General features: G+C 34.4%; 1 protein-coding gene across 1 annotated transcript in view; it reads left to right on the forward strand.

The window, feature by feature from the left end:
• The first annotated feature begins 4,745 nt into the window (after positions 1-4,745).
• The window catches only part of LOC138710513 (zinc finger protein 569-like), a 51,840-nt gene continuing 30,736 nt past the window's right edge, over positions 4,746-25,849 (forward strand). Inside the window, exons 1-6 of the mRNA XM_069841462.1 lie at positions 4,746-5,059; positions 6,121-6,243; positions 6,351-6,734; positions 13,486-13,591; positions 18,480-18,593; positions 19,802-19,948. Coding sequence (XP_069697563.1) covers positions 4,997-5,059; positions 6,121-6,243; positions 6,351-6,734; positions 13,486-13,591; positions 18,480-18,593; positions 19,802-19,948 — 937 coding nt within the window. The 5' untranslated portion in view covers positions 4,746-4,996. The remainder of the gene's footprint in view (positions 5,060-6,120; positions 6,244-6,350; positions 6,735-13,485; positions 13,592-18,479; positions 18,594-19,801; positions 19,949-25,849) is intronic.

Below are 25,849 nucleotides of genomic sequence, written 5' to 3' on the forward strand. Positions count from 1 at the left end.
GTTCTGTAAGAAGGGAGAGCTACTGCGTAACAACAGACACCATCGTGCCCGTACAACAATTGCCAACCTGCTAAGAAACAGAGGATGGGACATCTATTGGACAAAATCTGCTTATATGCCGAAAAGGATCTCTCAAGTTCTCAACATGTACTTAAGTGACTGGAACGTGCTTAAGCCTGGTTCAGATCCAGGGGCGGCTCTACAATAAGAACTGCAGAGCTGCAGACCCGCCATTTAAATGGACCTGAAAAAAATTAAAAATGTAAAACGTGCTTTTATGTAATCTTGTTCAATGTTTTATTTATTTTTCCAATTCAGTCTCCTTCCATTTGACATTTTACTGTCTGTAGGAGCCTTGAACTGCTCGAGAATTTTAGCTGTAGTGTACTTTTCGGATCTGTGATCGGCAGTTCCTGGAGCTCAACGTAGGGTAGTAGGCAGCAGAAAACTGGTTTTCTTCACCGCCCCATAAGACTGCATTAGAGCTGCAACCGAAGCAGTTCTCTCCGAATATACAAAAGAACCGCCAACACCCTCATCTCTTTATGACCTGCGTTAGAACACATAGGCTTCTGGACTACTGTATGTCATTATAGTTCCAGTGTGTTATAGTACTGTGGGTGGTGTGATGTGATTATTCAGTGTGTCTAAGGAAATATTTTATATAAAAAATGAATGAAATGAAAACCTAATCGACCAACCCTTTTCAAAATTAAAAGAGAAATTGCATGTTAACTTAAGAAATTAGGACGTCCTACACAAAATTTAAATATTGAAATTTCTGGAAAAAGTCGAGGAAATGATGTAACCTGCTAGTCATTTTAATACCGAAATGTGTAATGGAACGATTGGTTTATTGCTGCGCTCATGAAAACGCTTTCTTTATTCTGTTTAGAGGAGAAAATACATGGACAAACACCGGAGTGGAGGATTTAGTTAATTTGACTTAAAAAAACTAGAAAAGCATGTGGGGCACATCTCCACTACGTCACTAGTTGTACTAGGTGGGAGAGGTGTAGCGCACGGATTGTTGGAGTACAATTTCGGGTGCACAGTCAACTTCAAGAAGGGGCTGTAATTACACGCGTTATCCGATTTAGATGCAATAAACAACATTGGTTTGCTAAATACACTATTTTTCATGCAGAACTGCCAACCTTTGTAACCGCGGGCCGCTACTGTTCAGACCACAGTTTAGTATATACAGTTGCGAAGCTCAATACTTACTAAATATGCAAACAGACAGTTGAAATATGCATCCACTACTAAGATTTAAAATCATCCGTCCTCAAGTGAGGTTGACCATTGGGATCCGGAATTAACAAACATAAAAGATAAAGGGAAATGAAACGGGCAAAATATGGATTAGATTTGTACATTAAAACAAAAATTTACGTGTTAATATATAGATGATAGTGTAAAATTTGAAGAGAAGCCTTCAGAATTTCCATTACAATCTTCTGAATCTCATAAAAGAGAATTTTAAAGGATTTAAGAATATTACATGTAAATTTTGGTAAACAACCCCGCTCCAAATAGTAAGCCTGCAACATTCCAGTTGTAAAGCGAAATGCCATATTTTTCACTGAGGTATGGAAGACAAGGTACATATTTAGCTCGCTTGTCATCATTAATCTGCAGTACTTGATTTGTGTCTCGTTCAAAGCAAATCATAGGGTCTAAGACCATCGCTTTCTGGATTCTTCTATTGATGGCAATTATATCGACTCTTCTATGAGAATCATCTTAAGACACACAATGAATCTCCTTTTTTTATATATATACTAAACTGTGGTCTGAACCAGGCTTAAGCATGTTCCAGTCACTTAAGTACATGTTGAGAACTTGAGAGATCCTTTTCGGCATATAAACAGATTTTGTCCAATAGAGCGAGTGTTTTAATCTTGAAAAGCTGCTTGTTGTGTACTGTCTAGAGATGGCCGATATTTCACAAACCGATATTTTGTCACAGGTATTTTTTTGTCACAGATGAACCTGTGACTGATGACGCGAAATATCTGTGACAAAATATCGCTATCGAAATCTGCTCCGTATTCACTATTCAGTACTTTATGACCGTTGCAACGTCTGTGACTGATATATTCTCCTCTACGTCGTGAGTTTGCGCATGCGCATGATACAATAACAGCAATCAGGCGGTGGTATTTGATTATTTTTTCGTGACATTTTGTTCAATATTATTTTTTTCAAAGTGATGATGTGTTGCAAAGTAATTAGCGGCATTATAGTAATATAGTCATGAATCTAACATTTTGTTTTCATATTTAGTCTGTATATATGCTTTATAAATATTTTATGTATTCCCCGAGATCTTCACATTTTCATATTACTGTGAATTTATATTAATGTGTAAGTATTTTCCACCCAATTTTTACGCAGTAACAATAATTTTTTTTAGTTATACTATTAATTACAAACAGCATAGGCTAGTCACAGGAGCCTACATTATTTTAATAACTTTACCGTCCTGTACTTCTCTCATTTATGTATGATCCAGTTTTAATGTATAGCTCCAACACGAACCGTGCAGGGTAGTATTAATTAAAATAATTAAACTTAAAATAAAATTATTTTTGGAATAAGTTCTTTACCAGTATGTTGTTTATGGTTATTAACTCTTATGAAATCGCACAGTGCTTCCTAACATCAGGGGCGTATTTTGCGGGCTACCGGCGGTAGCCCAAGGAAATTACAAAAGAAAAAGTTTATAATATAACATAATATAATAATTTTGTATTATTAGTTTTACCATAGTAATTAAAATTAAAGTAATTGTTAGATATATGTTGTGTAATAATAGGGTCAGCGGTAGCCCAAACCCTTTAACCAGTATACGCCACTGCCTAACATTGGTACTTGTGTGGGGTGTTATTTCACCCCAATTAATAGGCCTAATCAATGCTCTAAACTTGATATTTAGTGATTTTTATCTTGATATTGTTAAAATAATCAACTTGCAAGTAATTTTCAACTTTTAAATATAATACTATGGGGTAGTTAGCAAAAATTGTCAATTTTATAAATTCCAAAAAGATTGACATCTAGCAGACACTGCGCCATCAAATCGTTCTCATTGCCCTTGCACACTTTTAAAATAGGCCTACACTTACACATAAATGGGATAATTAATTACATTTGAAAATAAGGGGCATCAAACGTAAATCATGTTAATTCACTCCGTGTCCCTGAACGTTATGTTCTTCCGAACTTTCGAAGCATTTCTCACAAGCCGACAACAATGATGGGCAACTTATTTGGCTAAACTAACTTTGAGATAGTTTCCTTCGTATTCCCCTTATACACCTTGCATATACGAATCTGTGACAGGTCAGGTTTGGTTGGTTTAAGCTTCTATTATGCCTAGACATATACGATCAACGACTAAACTAGCGTTGAGGTAGTTCCCTTCGTACTACGCATATACACCTTGCATATACGAATCTGTGACAGGTTAGCTTTGGTTAGTTTAGTATTTGTTATGCCTCGGATATACGATCAACTGCATCTCCTCAAAAAATCAAAGTCGACGACTTTCACTTCCGAAACTACCTCAGCGCTAGTTTAACCCAAGCAGCTGTCTCTCCACAAAAAAAAAAAAAATCCTTACAAATGCAACGATTTTCACATCCGAAATCGCCGAAACTACTTCAACGCTAGTTTCACCATCTTATTATGAATGATATAGTGATTATACGATTAAATAATAATACCATTGGTTACCAATACTTTATCTTGTGTAAAATTCTGTCTGAACAACCGTTTTGTTTTGTAATTATTTTCCATTGTTTTTCCGAATACTTATGTTTCGTTAATTTTTATTATGACTCAGCATTATGATGTTAATGCACGACTTAGAATAATTTATCCATTATATTATATACAATAAAAAGGATCAATTTTTAAAACGATTAGGATAATCACATAACCTCAATTTCTCCATACCCACCTACATTAAAAAATTATCAATTGATTCTATATCTACAATCAATTACGATATAACATCTTGGTATATGAGGTTAACTTTTTACATGTTACTGTTCAGTTAGATTAGTATTTATTTGTTAATAGTACATGTACATAAGTTATTTGTTGGATTTTCCCATATATACCACTTATATGTGGCGTGTATAGAGAAATCGTATTCACATTGCACTGCTCTTCAATATTTCCTGTTAATTTTTATCGGTGTGACAAAATATCGGTGTAATTCATGCATATTGTGCTTACTTATCGATATAAAATATCGGTGTGACAAAATCACAGGTAAAAGTCACAGATATTTAATTGTCACAGTCACAGTTGTCACAGATACTTGAAAATATCGTTTAAGCTCAACCACAGTATAGAGAACATATGTTCTCTATACTGTGGCTCAACTCTAGTACTGTCATTCAAATTATGAACATGGAGACAAATAAGTGTACACTAAATGAAACATTCTGTAGGGCAAATCTAATTTTTTAAGTGGTCATGCAGTGTTATGTTAATTTGCTGTGTATATATAATGAACAAAAAAGCGAATACTGGCATTTAATTAAAACATCGTTTAAGGAAATAGCCCAAATTAATTATTATGTGTGGAATAAATTTTTAATGATTAATTTTCCCTAAATTTTTACTTTTAGTGTCTTTTAGGTGCCTAGAATTCAATTTTTAGTTCCTTTTTAGGAGCCTAAAATATCACTTTTAGTGTCTTTTAGGAGCCTAAAACACCATTTTTATAGTGCCTTAACTTCCGATCTCTAATAATAAGCCATGATCTAGGTAATAAGTTATGAAGCCTGTTTTTCATTTTTAGCGGATTTTTAACGGAATTTCACCAACATTTTAGCGGGAAAAATTTAATGTGTTGGCAACACTGTCAGTCCTGGAGCCATATTGAGTATTGACGTATCGAGGAGTGGTATTGTTTTTATTATAATAGCTTGACTACATTATTCCGATTTAATATTGTTACAAATAAATCTCTTAAATTATGACAATTTGGAGCGAAATGACCCAAGAGTTACTGAATTTCTTTGACAGATTTCTTTCGTTTGTGAGTATGTGCATTGGTACATTCCTAACCTAACCTGACCATATTGCTATAAGCAATTGAACAGTGTTATTCACAAACTTTTTCGTAGTCTTCAGTATCATTCAAATGGTTGAGCAGTTTGTCAGTAATCGTTTTGCGTTTGTACATTTTTACATTTCAATGTTATTACCGTACTATTGTTAAAATAGGCCTATTCTGAAATATGCAATTAGTAACCGATGTAAAGTTTATACTGCATTGGCATAAAGATGCCTATCGTCCTGAAATAAAAGTTACTTAGTGGACTGACTTTGTCTTCGACTTTTCCGTAAATTAATATAAATAGCCTATGACTTAACTTCATTTTCTGTGAGGCTACCATTGCTTAACTGGATGGAATGTTACTGAATAGCTTGTATTGCGTGTGTTGAGGGAACTGAAATTACGTACCTATTGCTAAGAAATTTTCTATTCATTTAAACTTGATCAAACGAGCAAATGCTGGGTAACTTTCGGTGCTGGACCCCGGACTCATTTCACCGGCATTATCACCATTTAATTCAGACGCTAAATAACCTAGATATTGATACAGCGTCGTAAAATAACCCAATAAAATAAAAAAATAAATAAAACTTGATCAGCTTACTTAATCAGGGAGATAATTTAAAAAATAATGGAATGTCATCTGTTAAGAGACAACGGCAAATTGGGATTTTGGTATTTTGTACCGATTTAATAGTTACGTAATATTGAATTACCAATATCACAGCCAAGTCATTTCTGCAAATTTATCTGGGATAATAAATTTTCACTTAGAGAATTATCAAGAACCGAAAATCAGAATGTTAGCCTAAATACCATAAAACCATATACCGGTATTATCAATCCCTTATAAAGAAATTCGGAACTAGCTCGTTTTACCATAAATTGTATGTAATATTGACTTATGTGAATGGTAACATACCGGTACCTAATAAACCTCAAAATAAATTGGATGAACGAGCATTAATAAGTGCTAAAATTAATTTTAGTGTCTTTTTTATTACACTCTCTTGTGTCATCATTTTACTCTGTGTTTGCAGTTAAAAGATGCAGAAGTATTGCAGTCTTACTCCTTTTCTCATTCAACAATTGTTTCTATTTTGGAAACACGTAAAGAAGAAGAATTCTTAACAAGATTTATTTCATTTATGGAATGTTTGAAGGTGAGGTTATTAGGCCTACAGTTGTTACACTTTTCCCGTAAAGCACTTGCATGAAATTCATATTTCTACAAATAAATATATGTTGCATTTCTCTTTGTACTTGGTAGACTACTCTTCGGAAATGTGAGAGAATACAGTCTGCTGCCAAGCCTGTGGATGAAGACGTGATAACTTTTGAAACAGATATGAGGGAGAACATTGAATGGCCTCTGAATAAAACTGATAGAGATGAACCGAAGATTATCAACTTGGATGAAAAAAGTCATACCACTTGGTCAGAATTTGCAGATCATAGTAATGATAGTTTCCAGAATCACCAAGAAGACAAAGATAAACGTGAAGATAATATTGATCCGAACAAGTCAGATTTACCAGAGCTCGACATGGTGGTTATGGCTAGTGCCCACAACGAAAATCTCGAAGAATTAGACTGCATAGAAAATTCTTCTTCTGAAGCAAACAGGACACCCAGCATTGAATCAAAGCAAAAGGTAAATTGAACGCAAGTGTTGTTTATTGCTTTTGCTTTTATAATGGCATGCATAAAACTCGGACATGGTACCAACTGTAGGCACATTGTGGTCGCTTGCTCCATAGAATAGTCATTGTAGGTATATCATGCCAGTTAATCGACCTAGACCTACTTACTGTCCGACTAGTCAACTAACTGATAAGGTAGCAGATCAATGAACAAACAAACCAACTGACCAACCAGGTGACTTGTTTAAGTATTGATTTATTGATTGTTTTTTTTTCTCATACTCGTATTCGTTCGAAGGTCCCGCACTCTAAGGCATTTCCTTTGAGTGAGAAGTGCTCTAAATCATGCTGATGATCGCATGGAAGGAGATTAGCAGGAAGCAACTGGGTAATTCCATGATAACAAACGTAACATTTGCAAACCAATTTGCAGCACTTATTTACTAAAATGTTGCAGATAGAATGTTTGTTGTCCACACCTGTGGAGTAACAGTCAACGCGTCTGGCCGCAAAACCAGGTGGCCCGGGTTCGATTCCCGGTCGGGGCAGGTTACCTGGTTGAGGTTTTTTCCGGGGTTTTCCCTCAACCCAATATGAGCAAATGCTGGGTAACTTTCGGTGTTGGACCCTGGACTCATTTCACCGGCATTATCACCTTCATCTCATTCAGACGCTAAATAACCTAAGATGTTGATAAAGCGTCGTAAAATAACCTACTAAAATAAAAAAAAGGAATGTTTGTTTACCACTTTTTGCATGTAGTCGTGAAAATTAAAAATTCTTGCATCTAACAGTGTAATAGACACTAACAATTTTCATGCACATCTCAACAATCAAGTCACTTAAGTCTGTGTAATAAATGTAACAAATTTTGCCACTAAAATTTTGTAGTTTCAAGAATGACTAACAGTTAAGGTCATGTGCATATATTCTGCTGAATTTTTTCACTTTGCTGTTGTGATTCTTGCTCATCTTTTCACAGTGGTCAAGGTGAAAAATATCATAAGGTCCCAAAGTTATAAGACTTAATGTAACGAATGTAACAGTCAAGACACAAACAGTTTATTAAGGAATTCAGAGAATATTGACATTTATTCATTGTAAGAATGTGTTACATAACAAGTACCGTAAATCTATGATAGGAAGTTTGTATGTCTCTTTATTAAACTCGTTTTTTTTTTAGGAATATGTTTCATAAATGATGACATTTTAGTGGATAAAAAATTAAAGTTAATAATATGTACCATTATTTAAACAAAAATAATTGAAATAGCCCTAATATAATAAATTCATGTATACACTTAACACACATGTTATGGTAAGCCTATCTAGTATGCTTCAAATATCAGAAAATCTTAAGCAACTTTGTGCATTAGCCAATATCGGTGGAGCAGTCTTCTTTATAACGTCACATTTAGAATAGAATATTTCATTTCTCACAGTAGGCCATCTGAAGAAGTCACCAGATTTCACCATTTTGGAAACCTTTGTGCCCACAGTGGTGGAAACATCAGTGATCTCTCCTGGGTAATGAACTTTTGTCACATAACACAACACATCATTTCCCAACATTCAATAGCTTGTCTGTGACAGGTTGGAAAGTTTGTGTATCGTCTTCATGGTCAGAACTCCTAGAATCTGCTGTTTGCTCTGATAAATAAGCAAAGGACACAATGGATGTTGCGTTTTCATCACTTGTATTGTTATACAAACCAATGGAATTGTGGTTGCAATGCTGAACACATCGGGTTTTCAAAATGCCATAGATTGGTGGAATATTCTTCCATGCATCTCTCAAAAAAACAGTTTCCTGCTCAATTTCTGATTTTGACATACAGTAAAATCCCTTGTATCCGGCACCTAAATGACCGGCAATACCGAAACAATGGCACTTCTGGCTAGGCCAAAAGAAAATAGTCGTTCCTGCAAAAGGGAAGAGTCGGACGAAGATGTGAGTGGTTTTCGTGGATCGCACATGCTGCATATTGTGTTTACTGTTTATGTTATTTACGCATGAAAACAAGACTGAAAATCCCGTTATGTCCCTGAAGTAGATCGGGTAGCATCGGTAAGCCTTGCAAACTTGGGCCTTGCAAACAATGTGCAAAGACGATATCTTTAAATTTACCACTTGAAGTTGTTCGTTTCAAAGAGGTGTTGAATGAGTCTAAATAGAAAGTGAAATTCTCTGTTCCTACAGCACGTAAAAGTTTCATTTGAGTGATAGATAATATATATGAACAAGTAGATATTAGAGTATGTTAAAGAGATTCAAATCATCAAGTGCTACATTATCATCTTCATAGTTGCGACATTGGCTACACTGTTCTTCACGTCACATGGCAGCTCTTTAAAATTGTCACAAGATTATGAAAACTTCTAGTATTTTTTATGCTATTATGTATTACTGTATTACAATAATTTTGAACTGATGAATGTATATTACCGTATTCAGTACTAAAGATAAACATTGTACGTATTTTAAAACTTTATTTTTAAATATCTATATGGAAATTACTAAATTTCAACATGGAAAAAAATGTTCGTGCAGTACAGTATGTCTTTACCTATAAACGTATTTTCCAATTAGCCCTATCTGACAAACCGTGTGTTTTTAAAGCACTTCAGTAAAGTGCTTCACGCCTTTGCTGCAGCAAAATGAGGGTCGAAAAAAACGCAATTAGGTCAGCTGACTGCAAAATGGTGGACAGTTAATATTGGCTTCTATTACTGCAGTAATAAATTTAACCCTAAAAGAACTGAACATAATTAAATAGTTTCGACTTCCATGATAATGACATGGAATTATTATTACTAACGATTTTAACAATAATAAACGTTACAAAAGACCAAAACACGCATTCTGCCATGATGGATCATCCAGCAAACTCGTAAAGCGATGTTTTGATTTGCAGCATGGTTGCTGCAGTGACGGTGAAGCAAATGTAATAAAAGAATGGTCTTGCTGCAATGCTTTATGTCTTGCTTACAAAAAAACGCACAGAAAATGAGTTATCCGGCACTGGCTTTGTCCCACAGTAGCTGGATACTAGAAATTCTACTGTATATTATGTGTTTACAGTGTGATTTTCAACACGATGGAAGAAGTCCAAAGCATTTCTCACAACTGCTTTTCCTGTAAGAATGGACTTCCAGACTTCTCTTTTCAAAGTAGCTCCAACTCCATCATGGGTACCCTTTCCGTGACAGAATTCAAAGAAGTCATGGTTGCCAAGGTGTAGCAATTTTTAAAATGTGCAGCAGTCCCATCATTCCAAATAATTATTTTCACAGTCGCCTGAGAAGTTATTTCAGAGAAGTGGTGTATGATCTTCCTGTGGAAAACAGCAACTTCTGTAGAAGTGTGTTTTTGAATATCTGAAATCATAGCAAAACTTTTACTTCATTGTTGGGTACACTTTTACATTTCAGTTTATCATCGATGTCATCCCTGTAATATATGAAGATGTGTAGATTGTTACAGATGATGTGAAAATGGCAGATGTAGTCCAGTGTGCCGCCATGACAACGTTGATGTTTAATAAAAATGTTTTCTGCAAAGTCAGTCAGCATTATGATTGTGACAGGTTGTAAGTTTTCTTTCGGACAGTGAACCTCAGATGCTTGTCTGGATATATTGTACATGTGACTTTTCATTTTAATGATCTGACTAAACAATTCCTTCTTAGCTTCTGTTAATAGCCATTGTTTCTTCTCTCCAAGACCTCCCACACCACTGATTACATGTAACAATTACCTGTTCCTCCTGGTTATCCTCAGTTTCCAAATATTTTGAATTTGTAACTTCAAATGTGATCTGTTCGATGAAGTCATCAACCCTGCTCAAGCATTCATTACAATCAGAGCTTTTCATACAAGAAGAGGATTCTGTACTGCACACCAAAAAATTAATCACTGCTTGTAAACTGTTTGTATTTATATCATGAACATTGTCGACTACTTCCTTTAATAATAATTTCATGTTCTCGCAGTGTGACAACAGCACACTTTCTGCCAGTGTGACCCAGTGAGTTGGACTTCATCTGATCGCAAGCTGCAAAATGTAGACAACCCTATTTTCGTCTCTGGAGATCCTTACAAAACAGTTCATATCCCTCTTTCAAGCCTTTTCTGAACTAGTACTTTCTTTTTGGTTGTACAACTGTTTTAAAATCTTTCCATTTTGGAGAAACACGGGACAATGTCTGCTCTATAAAAATCTTTCACTTTCTTCTTCACTTCATCATTATCACAATCGGATCTCGTTTTGCAACTATATTGGGATGAAGATGGAAACAGTTCACGAATTACTCTGGTTTTCTTCCTTGGGCTTGTTGGAAAAGCCTCCTGCACTCGCCTGACAGCTCTTTTAAGGAATCTCATGGATTTGTATGGTGATAATGAAGCTGCAAATGAGGGTGCTTTTTGTGCCTTCCTCTTTGTCCTTGTCTTTTGCATTCGTAATTTTGATGCTTCCTTTGCTTTCTTATGGTAGGCCTTGTCATTCTTTCTCTGGTCATGTAGCCTTTTTATTTGTAACCTGGCATATTCCTTTTCTTTTCAGTTTCTTCATATCATTTTGTTTTTCCCCCATTTTCTTCATACAATCTTTTGCCGATACTGAAGCCAACTGGCATGAAAGGATCATAATCGTCAACATTATTTAAAGCATGATAGAACAAGAATATTAACTAAGGATTAATCTACTGTCCAAATCATTGCTGTATGGCCAATGTAGTGTACTAAGGGTGCATTTCTCAGTATAAAGCAGCCTAAATATGGTGGCTAACGAATGTAACTACTTTATTCTCTTACATTCATTACATATATATATGCTACATTAGTCACGTCCGACCAGCCGGCTGCTGGCCTCACGTTCACATGCGGAAACAGAGGTGGACGATCATCCAATCAGAATGGAGGTATCGTGTGGTTAGCACGATGATCCCCCCAGCCGTTATAGCTGGTTTGCTGAACCGGATTTTCGCTACCTATCGTAGCTCCCAAAGTGCATCACAATGCTGGGTGGGCACTGGTCCCACACACTGGCCGAAATTTCATGAGAAAATTTCTTCCCCCATGAGGACTCAAACCAGCGTGCATTCCGTAATGCGAGTCCTAGGCAGGATGCCTTAGACCGCAATGCCATGGCGCGGGACACAATTTGTTTGTATGAATATAAAAAACTGCTTATATTCGTAACGAATGTAACAACTGTGGACAGCATACTTTATTTCATGGTACAGGAGGGCACTGTTGACTAAATTAATTCATATGTATTTTAAAACAATCCTCACAATTCTGTGAACATATCAATACTCAAAACATCAACAATTAAACTGTATTCTGTTTACCTTTTCTAACAAAGTTGTTAACAAATTCCCATAAAAAATTACGTTGTACAACAGTCAGACTTCAATTCCCTCTCAATTGGTGGTGACCATTTTATTTCAAGTTAGGATGCCAAATACCAATAGTAGAGAAATTTCACTTTCCAATGATATATTACAAGCCATAGTACACTCTCTTTTAAAATTCACTATCTAGTGTCCATTTACCATGGAAATACCCAACTAGGAATAATTAAAATTTTTACTTGGAAACGCACGTAGCCTACAGCACTCTTTACTATGACCTAATGAATTAGATATGTTGTGTGAGATAACGAAGGATAAAATAATAGAATAATATTTGCGTTCGTTCTGACTCGTCATTCTATTTACTATGTTTTGTGTTCAATTTTACTTCTCATATTTCAAATGCTGTATCAGTGAAAATTAATTGTACATTTTCATCTTGTACATTACACGAAACTTAAATAATTTCTACATATTAAATTGTCTTTGGATCAAAAATAGAAATGATATACGAATAAATACCAAATACCATACTAAATTGTGCCTTTGGTTCTAAAATAAAAAATAATAATACAAGAATAACTGAGAGCAATGAGATTAAATAATGATTTACATTTTGTTCTGTAACTAATTTTTCCCCACACACCATTTGTGAGGTCTAATAATTTGTATTTGTAGCTTAAAAGTTTAGCCTTCACAAACTGTCTAGTTTCCCCATTCATTTTTACTGGGGCAACTGCCACAAGTGTGTTTCACTTGGCTCAAGCGTCACTGGCTCTAAGTTTAGTGACAAGTGATAACGATTCATACACTCGCAACATATAGCAGTTTAATAGCCAACCAAATGATTTTGTTTCTCACGCTCTAATAAAATTAGTAAATGCAGGACTCTGACTCGCAAGATACTCGTGAAGTAATCTCTCGGACATTCACTCTTCATTTCTGACACAGTTCAGGCAGTTTTCTTCTGAAAAATGAATATATTCCTGGTCTTGGGGATCTCTTCCAAATGGACCTTTTCCCAGTTCTATTCTCGTCTGTCTTGTGTTCTATTGAATGAGTGTCACTGAACATTTAAACAAAGAACTTTCCTGTTTCTTGGACAAGAAAGATTTTCCATCTTTTTACTTTCTCTTCTGATCCATATTTGTACCATGTCACAGATATAGAGATATCCAACGTTTCAGAGCTACTTACTTGGTCCTTCATCAGGGAAGGCAGGGAAAGGGGCAGAATGGCTCTTGGAGAACAGATCCAACAAATCTGTTTCCTGTTTCTCTACATCTGTGACATGATAAAAGCTTCTAAATTTCTGACACCATGTCGAACACATTGAAAGTCGTAAATCATATATAATTTAAATTTGTCTATCTAGTAGATCTTTCAATGATATTATTTCTTGCAGTGCATAAAATTTGTGCGTCTCCCAAATGGAATGTATAGCTGTCCAGCATGTGATAAAACATTCAACACTCGATCTGCAATTGTTCGACATTACCGAACTCATACTGGTAAGTTCTAATGCAATATGTCATTTGAACTAGAAATGACAGTTTATATGTTGGTTTATGTAACAAATAATAAGTAATTGATTATATGGCGATCTTATGTTAATTATGTAAGCATGTGCAGTGCAGTATGTGTGGTTAGCATTAGTTATGTGTTCAGCATAGAATAACATACAATAACATAAATACAGACATGAAAATCCTACACATACAACCCAAAAATCAAAAACTCAACACACTAGAACAATATGAAATATACAGACACACTAAAACATACCCTAATCAAATTCTCAACACAGATCAATTTCAGAACACACACACTATTTGACACAACTCTTCATCACACGAACGCACCCACACAACAGGCAGCGAAGTTGAGATAGCGCCGAGATCTAGTAGGCTCTGAGGATTGCGTCAAGTAGCACCGAAACAGCTGTAAGCCTCACATGCTTACATAATTAACACGAGTAAGATCGCCATTTAATCAATTATTTATATTCAAGTGTTAAAAGTAGTGTACGAAAGATTCAACATGAAATAATAAGTTTTCAACTCATTATTTTTTTTTTAGGAAAGATGCATTAATATTCGGTATTTAAAATTCATATAATTACTATATTTACTTCCCATGCGAAAGTGGTCCTCACTGAGTATGATCTTGTTTTTGTAATATTAATTAATGCACACATTAACACTGCTTTTAAAAAAAGTATAAAATACTGAAAATTAAAAATAAATGTCGCCAAAACCATTCTGGAGCCATTAGAGCATGAAAGATGTATCTGTACATGAGAGTGAACTTTATTTTGTTCATGAGTAAGACAGCGATATATTTGTGATATGACAACCCAAATTTTCTACCAGGTGAAGCCCAGTTTCAGAAGCAAGAGTATTTACTTTTCTGACACTCACTACATAAAAGATCGCAAAAAAAGATCAAAACAAGACCAAAAATAGGCAAACTTACAAAAAAATAGATGAAGACTGGCTGTCATTGGCTAAGGCAGTCTACATTACTTTTTTCAGATTAAAGTAACATCTGGTCATACAGACGTACTTTTTATTATCTGTCTTTCCATCCATATGTGTAAATCTGTCTCTCTCAAACTATGAGACGAATTTTGTTTATATTCATAGGGTGACCAGACTTACTCTTTTGTCCGGACATGTCCTTTTCTTTAGGTCTTTGTCAGGGTACAGGTGAATTTTAAAAAAATCAAGAAATGTCCTACTTTTCGTAACTTGTATGCCTGATATTTTGAAATTATCTGAGTTGATGCTTTTTCAAGTAATTTGCCTCTAGGTCGCAGCAGCATCGACAGAATATACTCTTTGCCAATGATCATAACTCTATTTGCTTACAAAGTAATATTAAATTAACATTTTGTGCGGTCTTTTTGATGTATTTTGATAATAATTATAGTTCACTTGGCTTTCATGTAGTTAACTGTAAAATCGTTTTATATTATTTTTATCATAAGTATACTATAATAAAGTAGATATTAACGTAATTTTAAGTATAATATAGGCCTAAGCCTAAATCTAAATAGATATTTTCTGTCCTCTTTAATAATTATAGTTCCCTTGACTTTTATATGTAGCTAACTGTAAAATCATTATTATCAAGTTGTACCATAATTATTTTGTAATATTAACATACTTTTAAGTGTGATATAAGCCTAAATCTGTACTGTAAATATTTTGTAAGAAAATAGATATTGACGTAATTTATAGCATAATATAGTCCTAGTCCTAAATCTACAGTAGTTTCTGTCCTCTTTCTTCGAACAATGACCTTTTTGAAGCTTTGTGTCCTCTTTTCTATCGATGTGAATATGGTCATCCTATATATTCAGTATCTACATACTATATTATTCTCATGAAACATAGTACGGTAATTTTAGTAAAAATGAATAGTCTTTTATTCAAGATCAAAATGGCGATGAAATCTAAATTGGCTAAATTATATCATCATGAACCAATTTGCCTTAGGTCCTCCAAGACCTGTTCCATAAAACTCTTGAAAATGTTTCTGTTCTTTCCTTTGTTGCTGTGATCTTCCTAAGTCTCTCTTGCCCATAGGTTTATATTGTAGAGCTAATTTTGGGATGCAATGTGAGTCCATTCTTTATTTTATATATTATATTTTTTGAAGAGAGAAATTAAAAAAGGCTAGGCAGATGCCTCCAGATTCGTATATTTCGGAGAAACTGTTTTAGAGAAATTAGTTTTATTAAACACAGAATTATTTTTATCTTTCGTTGTGAATTGTATTAGAGTTCCAAAATTCCCTAGATCTCACCAGGCCAAGCCAGATAGTCAGTCACAACCAGTAATGAAGAGCTGTTCATTGTTACATTATTAGCAGTTGTTACATTTGAGTGAACAGCTGGTCTTGTGTGCAATCCAGAAAACGCAAGTTGGGTGCATAACATTTATTTATATATTTCGAATAATTCAGTAAAATACCATATTTTATTGTATAATCGTCGCCATCGCATAGTGGTCGCACCCTTTTATAGACATGCTGATCAGGATTTCAAAATTTCACCGCATAATTGTTGCATGGATATTTCTGTTTCTCACGATCAAGAATTTTTTAAAAATAACGTGCCACTGCTACAACACAAAGTATCTTTATGCTCAAGGTCGAATATGCGAAGAACAGTAGTGGCAGTTTACGAAAGTGAATGGACTGTATAAGCGAGATGTTAGCACCAAGCCAATAGCCATAAATACCTTCAGTTCAGTACAATTGAATAAGGGTCTAAGTACATAGGGAAATAATGTACCATGTACCCTTATTCGGGGGGAGGGGGTATTCAATTGTTGGCTCTGAGTGGCTGTTTAGGATATTAAAATATTTTTTAGACCTAAATCAAAATTATCTTTCTGTGGACTGGTCCAGTATCAGATGTACCGATACATGTGATTCAACAATACTGTGACTGTTTTTAGGCAATAAAAAAGTGTTTTTAGTTTAATAAAACAGTAATTTTAATTTTTTAAGGTATTAATTATGTTAAGATTCCAGCATCATACACTAATACGAATTCTCCTCCTTCCTCTTCTGCTATGAATCACCCAACTTGGCCTTGGTTGCCCACACACACTCCCATTATATGGAAGCTGATCACTGAAAGTTCATGTGACCAGTCATTACCATTTTAATTTATTTTTCACATAATGATGACACAATATATTTTCACGCCAAAAAAGTAATAAAAAATGCGACGATTATGCGATGAAATACGGTATACTATAAATAGTAATATCATTCATTGCCTGACAAGGAACTGAATTGTCAAATCTACATGAAACTCTTAATAAGGAAGTATGTGCAACTTTGTGACACTCATTTTTTATGGTGTGTAAATAATGTTATCCATATTTTTAGTGTATATATTGTAACTTTTTATACTGAACAACAATGTAACTTTTATTTAAAGCAACAATAATAATCACTTTCTACAGTTTAATTCTGCTCCCGTCAACAATGGGATTTCCACTCCACACAGTATTCGTTATTGCACTCCACAGACGACAATGACAATTTACTTGGATTATTGAGAACAACAATGTACTGCTAATTTTAACTAATGTTCACAAAGCACTATTTACAAATCAGACTGTCAGTTCTCAGTTCACAGTTCGTTTGCCTTGGCTAGTTCTTCTAGCTCAGTCACTCGAGTTCACAGTATCTCGAACCCCAGACCTTCAGAGACAATCCGCTGAACTTCGAACTCAGGTCCCCCAACTGCGGTCCACTGCACTCAAACTCAGGACTTCCGGCTCCACAGTTACGGACACAACTCAAGTCGAACTTCGGTCCCAAAGCTGGCTTCACTGCTACCCAAGACTGGCTGGCTTGCTGTCCACTGACTTTAACAATACTGCTCCTACTAACTTGCGTCTCTTCTTATATAACCAAACCATAGTTACGAGAAAGTTCGCGGTCAGTCAACAGATGCATAGAAGATTTCCATGGATGTCAGGCTGGCATTCTCGAATAATCTGGATATCTCCCCTCTTTGCCGCGGTCGCTCTCTCTCCTCTCCCCCCTCCTTTCTACACCACAGCACATGCCACAGGAAGCAGAGGCGCGCGCACTTGAGCCGGACTACGGCCGACCTTGTAATCCTTCTGCCGGTCGTGAGATCGTATCCCAGCTCTGTCACAATATTTTAAGTTTTTTAATTTATTGGAATAAATTAGGCTACAAAATTATACATATTTAAAATATTCCTACAGTTTGTACCCAAAAGAGCAAAATGCTCTTACTGTGGGACAGTTTCAGTTGCATCATAATATACTACAAGTTAAATGACATAGGCTAATTAAAATTTTAAGCCGAATTCAGAAAAAAAACAGTTAAAAAAAAGAAAAGAAAGAAAATATATATATACGAAAAAAGTTAAATAGGACATTTTCGGTTTAAAGAAATATAATATTTAATTTTCTTACTGAAAATGTTGTTGTTAAAGTTACCTAATTCTGGATTTACTTTAATAAACTGATTGTATAAATCTTGGTCTGTAATATTAAGAATGAATGAATGTGCCCAGATTTTGTATTGTAGTTTGGTTCAAGTAAAAGAGGAAACATATTTCTCCTAGTAATTATGAAATGTTTCTTCCAACTCATCTTGGAAATAATGCATTTCTTTCACATCCAAATAGTTCCTTGATGATAAACGAGCATTATTGTATGAGTGTAAGTTTGCCAAGGTTGCCACAGCCCCTTAAAGTTAACATTGTCTGTGAATGCCACTGTCTGAATTTGTAAGTATGTCAATTGTTATAGATATAATGAAAAAGATAAGTTAAATAGTAGATTTTATAGAATAAGTGCAGGCATCTGCCGACAGTAAAGACCATGTTTCATGTTGCAGGGGAGAGACCTTTCCCATGTGAATACTGCCACAAGATGTTTGCGTCGAAATCCAGTGTGGAATCTCACCTTCTGCGGCAGCACAATGTGAACACAGAATCTGCATTGGCTTGCCGTGAGTTTGTTAGTTGACAGGTGACTGTGCCTGAACACATGTGTTTTTTAATTGCTAAAGAGGTTACAGTCATGATTGATCGGAAGTTGCTGAAAGAAATTTATCATCAGAAATCATACATAGAAGCCTAATATCCATTGACTTGGTCTGGTTGTACAAAATGTGGGTTAATTAAAATCTGTTCTCTCCTGTAACTTCTATATTCGTTAACATTGTTGTGCATTATAAATAGGATCCGCTATAGTTCCATAACCAGTAATGTGCATGCCAATTCAGTTTGAATTCTGTAAAGCTAAAGTGAACCAAATGAAGAATGCATGGGGAAAAATAATCGGTCACAATTTTCATAAGGGTGATGTTATCACCTAATTCAGTATATTACTGCAGATTTTAATGTTTTTCTTGTCAAAACCAGTAAAGGACAGATGACCATGGATACAGTCATCCTTTTCTTTTCCTACTTTTTATTAGGAACAGCTATAAATTTTGCAGTAATTTACTGTATTTGAAGATGACATCACCATTAAGAGAATTGTGACTTTGATTGTTTCTCCCCTGTACTCTTCAAATGCATGTGTCACATTTTAAGGCAGCATTTCAATGTATGTATCTATTGAAAATTCGTAGAATAGAGTAGATTAAAGGCTCTTGTGATTACTTCTCTCTTCAAATATCTGCAAACTGTTGCATTTTCTCAGAAATAAATTCGTGAATATGCATACTTTCAAATATTACATATTACACAATCCTATTATTATATCTTATTTAATCGCTTATTCTTCATTATCTTCTTCATCCTGGTACAATATAAATCTGTCTTGCATGATGTACCACGAACACCAGCTGACTGCAAACATTACTACAGTTTCAGTTTGCCACTCCCAGAGAGAGGCAGTTGTTCGTGTAACTGTTACAAGTTAAATTATCTTACAGTAACAGGCAGAAACATTAATGGTTAAAAGATAAATGTTCTTTATTAGTGATTCACAAAGACAACGTGAAGAAAAACACATAGGTATAAACAGATAACTATTCTCTGCCATTCGTCTTAAACTAACTTGTTTTAGTGTAATGGAAAACTACAAGATCATAGTCTGTAGAGTAGTGCCATAAAGTCAATTCAGAAAGGCTTGGAGTGGGGCATTACCTATGAAAAATTGTTTTTAGCGTAATGTGATTTATAACAGTGTTTCCACATTTTATTTCAGCGGATTGTGGGAAACTGTTTGCTCGTCGTAATTCTCTGGATGTTCATCTGGTGACCCACAGAAAAGAAAAACCATTTCCTTGTGATATTTGTGGAAAAACATTTTCACAGAAAGTGACTCGTGACATTCACTTGGCTACACATACAGGTATGGCTATATAATCATAGCACTAGAGTCATTTGATAATACTGGAATATATGTGATGCTAATGGAAATATTTATAGACATACAGTCTTTGTATGTGACTCTAGTTGTCAAGAGGGGTAAAGGATATGTACCAGTATGTTTAATATACGAGGCAATTAAAGCTTGAAAAGTAAACTAGCTTAAGTGTTTACATAATACATGTATGACTGCCAAAATCGTCCCATCACAGTATTATCGATGTATTTTTCATTTAGGAGGATGTTATAACTGCATACAAAAATTATTTAAAATAAATGTCATAGCACTATTATTACTTACCACTTGCTTTGTATTCATTCTGGAACTTCTAGCATTGAAAATTAATGAGAATATGTCATTGTAGATTGTACTTAATTAATGAGAACAACTTTCATAGCATCACAGCACTATTCATATTTATCATTTGCTTTGAATTCATTCAAAATTGTTACATGAACTTTTACAGGTTTGAAAAACTCTCTGCAAGACAAGTTGAAATCTGTAACAATTTGTAATTCAGCCTCAACTTCTGTTACTTACATCAGTCCACTTGTTACTCATAATTGAAAACAACCTTTTTATGGACATGGAATGCTCATTACAAAACACAACACTTTTTAAAAAAATGGCACATTAATTCCTCTGTTGCTACATTCATAAAAAAGAGCCACCCACCTCTGTGAAACATTACATGCAAGATTAACTCTAGAATTTTATTCAAAATTTTTCTGACACTACACAATTTATTATACATTTCATCTTCATTGAGCTGAAATTCATACATTTTTTAAATAACCTGTAATTCACTGAATTGAATTTCTTTGTTAAGGCAAAAAGGAAAAAAAAAAAATTAATATTCATATTTTGTAATATATACAGAGTGGAAGTGAAATAACCTTGCAGATTGAAAGGGACAATAAGGTATACTTCAATGAATAGAAAACCTATGTTACGTTTTGTAATTAAATGCACAATTAATTAGAAAATTAAGTTCGAAGTTTCAGCAGTCTGGCAACATCGCCGCTAACACACTCTACTCGTGATACAGATGTAAGAGGTCAACGAACTCGGTGTGTCTTGGTAGGTGAGCTGCTCTCTGCCACAATGTTGCCACTTGCTAGCATTGTGCAGTGGCTTGAAATTAGAGGTTTTTAAAATTAAATTTACACGAAAACCGTTCACACTATTGAAATATGCAAAAAGGATAAATTATTATTTATTAGATTTTCTATCGATATGGGCAAAAATCACGATCCTACTCGCAATAGTTACCAAATAAGAGGTTGTTAAACATTTGCGGGGGAGGAAACATTTTTTTGCTGAAGAAACTATTAACTTTCCACCAATATGATATTATAGTTTTTTGTTACATACAACATGAGCTATTCGCTCTGAAAATCTTTAAGGCTATTTCACTTCCACCCTGTATATATTTTTTTTACTAATGCTGGGTATCCATGTATTGTGGTTCCCTATCACCACAGCATGGCACGTCCTCAGGTTGCAGATAGAGAGGAGACGGCCTCCAGATATGCGAATATATTGAATTAGCAGTCGCGGACAGCCAATAAGGGGTGGTCCTCCAGCTTGGGGGTTGGGTGAAGGGCCAACAACCCATCACCATAAAAAAATAGCTTGTTATGAAACCACACAATAAGCCTCGGAATGGGACTGATTCTCTGGCATGAACACAGCAAAGGAATAAGGCTATGAGATTTGGTACTTGGAATGTTACAAGTCTGTATAGAACAGGAGGTGTAACATTAGTAGCAAAAGAACTCGCTAGATATAGAATAGACTTTGTGGGAGTACAGGAGGTTAGATTAGATGGGAACAGCATATCACAAATAGGAGATTACTTGGGGAAGGAAACAGTAATCACCAATTAGGAACAGGATTCTTTATCCATAAAAAAAAGTAAAATTAGCAGTAAAAAGGTCGAATTTATTAGTGACAGGTTATTGTATTTAGTACTTAAGGGTAGATGGTGCGATATATTTATAAATCTCACACCCCTACAGAAGAGAAAGACGACCATATAAAGGAGAGCTTCTATGAGGAATTGGCACACACTTTTGATCAGTTATCTAGATATGGTGAGGATTACGTAAGTGTAGTTCCTAAAAGTCTAATTTGGCCGTCTCTTCAGTGTTGCCAACTAATACCAGTTATCACCAAAGAGGAAAAATCACAATGCTACGTACTGAAATAATAATATAATAATAATAATAATAATAATAATAATAATAATAATAATGATAATAATAATAAAGTAATTAACAATAACTACATATCTTACTTATTTATCACATCTCATCTTTATGTTGCGAGGTGTTTTCTATATTATTCAATAATTTATGAAATAGGATATTTTCCTTCTGGAATTCTCGCATATTATGTTGGTAATTAGGCTGGCCATATGAAATTCAGTGCTTTAACTAAACAGTTTACGATTCACGAGACTTAACCTAAAAATGGAATTTGATCACGTGAAATGATTAGTATGAATTGCGAAAACAGAACACCACTTTAAAATGTATAGCTTACTTAAAATACTTTCAACATTTTAATAAAAATATAAATACGAAAGAATTTCATTAAAATGTCAATATATTTACATACATGCATGTTTCATATGAAGTAGGTCTATAAGTTATTTCTTATTTAATTACACTTACCTGAATATAGAGTTGTATTGGAATCACAACGAATGAATTGTGTATTGATATTAATATTAGTAGCGGTATTACTAATTAATTATTAATTCACAAGCCTAGGTACTTGCATTTTCATCAGTTTACTTTACTGCAAACCGAAGTTATAGTCAGAGGCACCGATTTTGGCAGATGACCTCGATGACATTTCCAGTAGGCGAGCCAATATTGTTTGTGTAAGCTGCGAGAATGAGATGCGATAACATTCTGAGTCGTTCATATTTTCATAACAGTAGCTCATATCAATTATCCTTATTATGAAACACACCACAGTACAGTCCTACTCAAAGAATACCTTTAATAAATGTAAATGATTTCCGTTCACAATGATTTTACAATACGTCTCCTACATTTTCTAAATTAAATTAATTCTTAATTAAAAGGAAAAAGCATTGCATTGCGCATATATATATATATATATATATATATATATATATATATAATCCTACCCTTACCAGATCAATATACAAGATTTGTCCAGTAATAATCTAGGGATCGCCTACTGGTGGTGCGACAATTCAAGTTAATAAAATTACAATTCTTCTTAATAATCAAAATATAATTTGGTTAATTGGGTAAAATTGCATGTTGCGGAAGTTAGATTTATATAAGAGTATAATAAATAGGATTGTAATGGATATTACAAGGGCAATAATTTCTTCACACAGAAGAATAGAATAGAACAGAGAAGAAAGCATTTTAAAATTTTCGAAATCGTACAAAATATCGGAGAAACCAATTTTCCCTGCACAAATTGCACCAATTGAAAAATATAATTACCATTCACAATAAATACTGTATTTTATGGATTCTAAAAAGTTGTTTATTAATCTAGAGATATTGGCTGATGACTATACTAAATTCCAGCACAACATTCATTCAGAATATGTAAAAATTACACTTTGGATTTTACTAAATGTATAGGCCTACTATCAAAAGGTGTTACATACCCCCTTAAATACTGTACATGTGTTACCTGTGCTATATCCGATGTTTAATTTTTTTAAATATAATTCATAGTACTGAAACTGCCATATTGAATTCGCACAAATTGTATTATTCGTAATTTTCGTCTCGAAAACACCTAAGATATCTAATTTAATTTTTCACCCATTTTTGTCCCACTCCACCTCTTTGGGAACAAAGTCGGACTAAATAATACCTTATTCATATTCTGTGATCACAAAGATCCCCAGATATCGACTTTCATCGAGATCGGATGACATGAGATTTCTCACTCCCTTCTGCCTTTTCATCAGTACCTTAGGATATGGTATTTAAAAAATCTAAGAATGTTTAACCAATATTGTAGAGAGTAACCTTCATTTTAAATTTTACGTCTCTAGTTAAATATAGTTCAGTGAATTTTTTAAATCATCGACTTCTTTCTCTCTCCTCTCTGCTCGGAAGTAAAAAAAAAAAAAAAAAAACTGAAGTTATTTCAAGGGAGTAGCCTACATGAAAGTGAATTTTTTTACTTTCCTTATACATTTTAGAAACAATTCTGAGAGATGAGATGAATAGTCTAACCCAATTTTATAAGTGAATCTTTTTTTTAAATTTAAAGGCTGCATGTCTGCTGGTTAAAAAAAATAAATTAGTATAATTATTTTGATCATTACTGCCTCCCATTTTCCATCCCTTAATGTTCGTATTTCGTAAAACTCAGTCTTATCTATTTACTAAGGATTAACATATTTCCATATAGATATATATTTCCATATATATAACAGATTATATTTCCATTTCGTACAATATTCTGGTCACGAGACATAATCATATACTTTGTCTTTTCGGGATTTACTACCAAACCTATCGCTTTATTTGCTTCAAGTAAAATTTCTGTGTTTTCCCTAATCGTTTGTGGAGTTTTTCCTAACATATCCACGTCATCCGCATAGACAAAAAGCTGATGTAATCCGTTCAATTCCAAACCCTCTCTATTATCCTGAACTTTCCTAATGGCATATTCTAGAGCGAAGTTAAAAAGTAAAGGTGATAGTGCATCTCCTTGCTTTAGCCCGCAGTGAATTGGAAAAGCATCAGATAGAAACTGGCCTATATGGACTCTGCTGTAAGTTTCATTGAGACACATTTTAATTAATCGAACAAGTTTCTTGGGAATACCAAAGACACATATAGACTACTGTAATATTTGTTTAGTTTTTGGAGGTGACTGTCCAGAGTGCACAAATACTCGGGCGTGCATGTTTACTCTTATGTCCTACCCATTCCACTGCGACAGAGATAACAGCCGATCTTGCAGCGGTGAGGAACTCGCTCTCCAGTTCACATTAAGAAAATCCATCTGCCAAAATCCCTGGTGCGACCTATACTGATGCCAACATAACAGTTAGAAAATAACTGCCAGTTGTAATATTTTTCAGTACCTGAAATTCGAAACGAAGTTGGTGAAAGAAAATTCAACATGAGAGCTAGAAAATCACTATAATCCATCAGCATATGTAGTAATAGGGAAAAAGTAGTTAGGTTTCATCCTTAGGGTATTAAGTAAGCTGACCCAGACTATATCATCTGAAAATTCTATTGGGGGATTTCAATGCTAAAGTAGGACAGGAGGATATTTTTAAACCGACTATTGGAAAAGAGAGCTTACACTTGACTAGTAATGATAATGACATTAGGTTAGTCAACTTTGCCAAATCAAAAAATTTAATTGTCAAAAGTACAACATTCCCCCATAAGGATATACACAAATATACTTGGACTTCTCCAGATGGATTGACACACAACCAAATAGATCACATCTTGATAGATAAACGAAGACATACTAGTATAGTAGACATTCGAACTTTCAGGAGGACAGAATGTAATTCTGACTATTATTTGGTAATTGGAGAATCAGTAGCCAAGCAAGTAAAGCAGCAAGTTAATATTAGGAGATTCAGTATTCCGAAATTAAAGGACAAAGAAACTAAGCGATATTATCAGGTTGAAATTTCAAATAGGTTTGCCGCTTTAGAAAGTTCTGGAAGTTCTGACGAAGTTGAGGAAGAATTAGATGTTAATAGTGTGTGGGAAAATATCAAACATAATATCAAAATTGCAGCCGAGCAAAGCATAGGTTATTATGAAACTAAGAAAAAGAAACTGTGGTTTGATGAAGATAATATAGTAGCAGAAAGAAGAAAACAGGCAAAATTGAAAT

This window comes from Periplaneta americana, chromosome 12 (assembly GCF_040183065.1).
Source record: "Periplaneta americana isolate PAMFEO1 chromosome 12, P.americana_PAMFEO1_priV1, whole genome shotgun sequence".
In the NCBI taxonomy this organism is placed as follows: Eukaryota; Metazoa; Arthropoda; class Insecta; order Blattodea; family Blattidae; genus Periplaneta; species Periplaneta americana.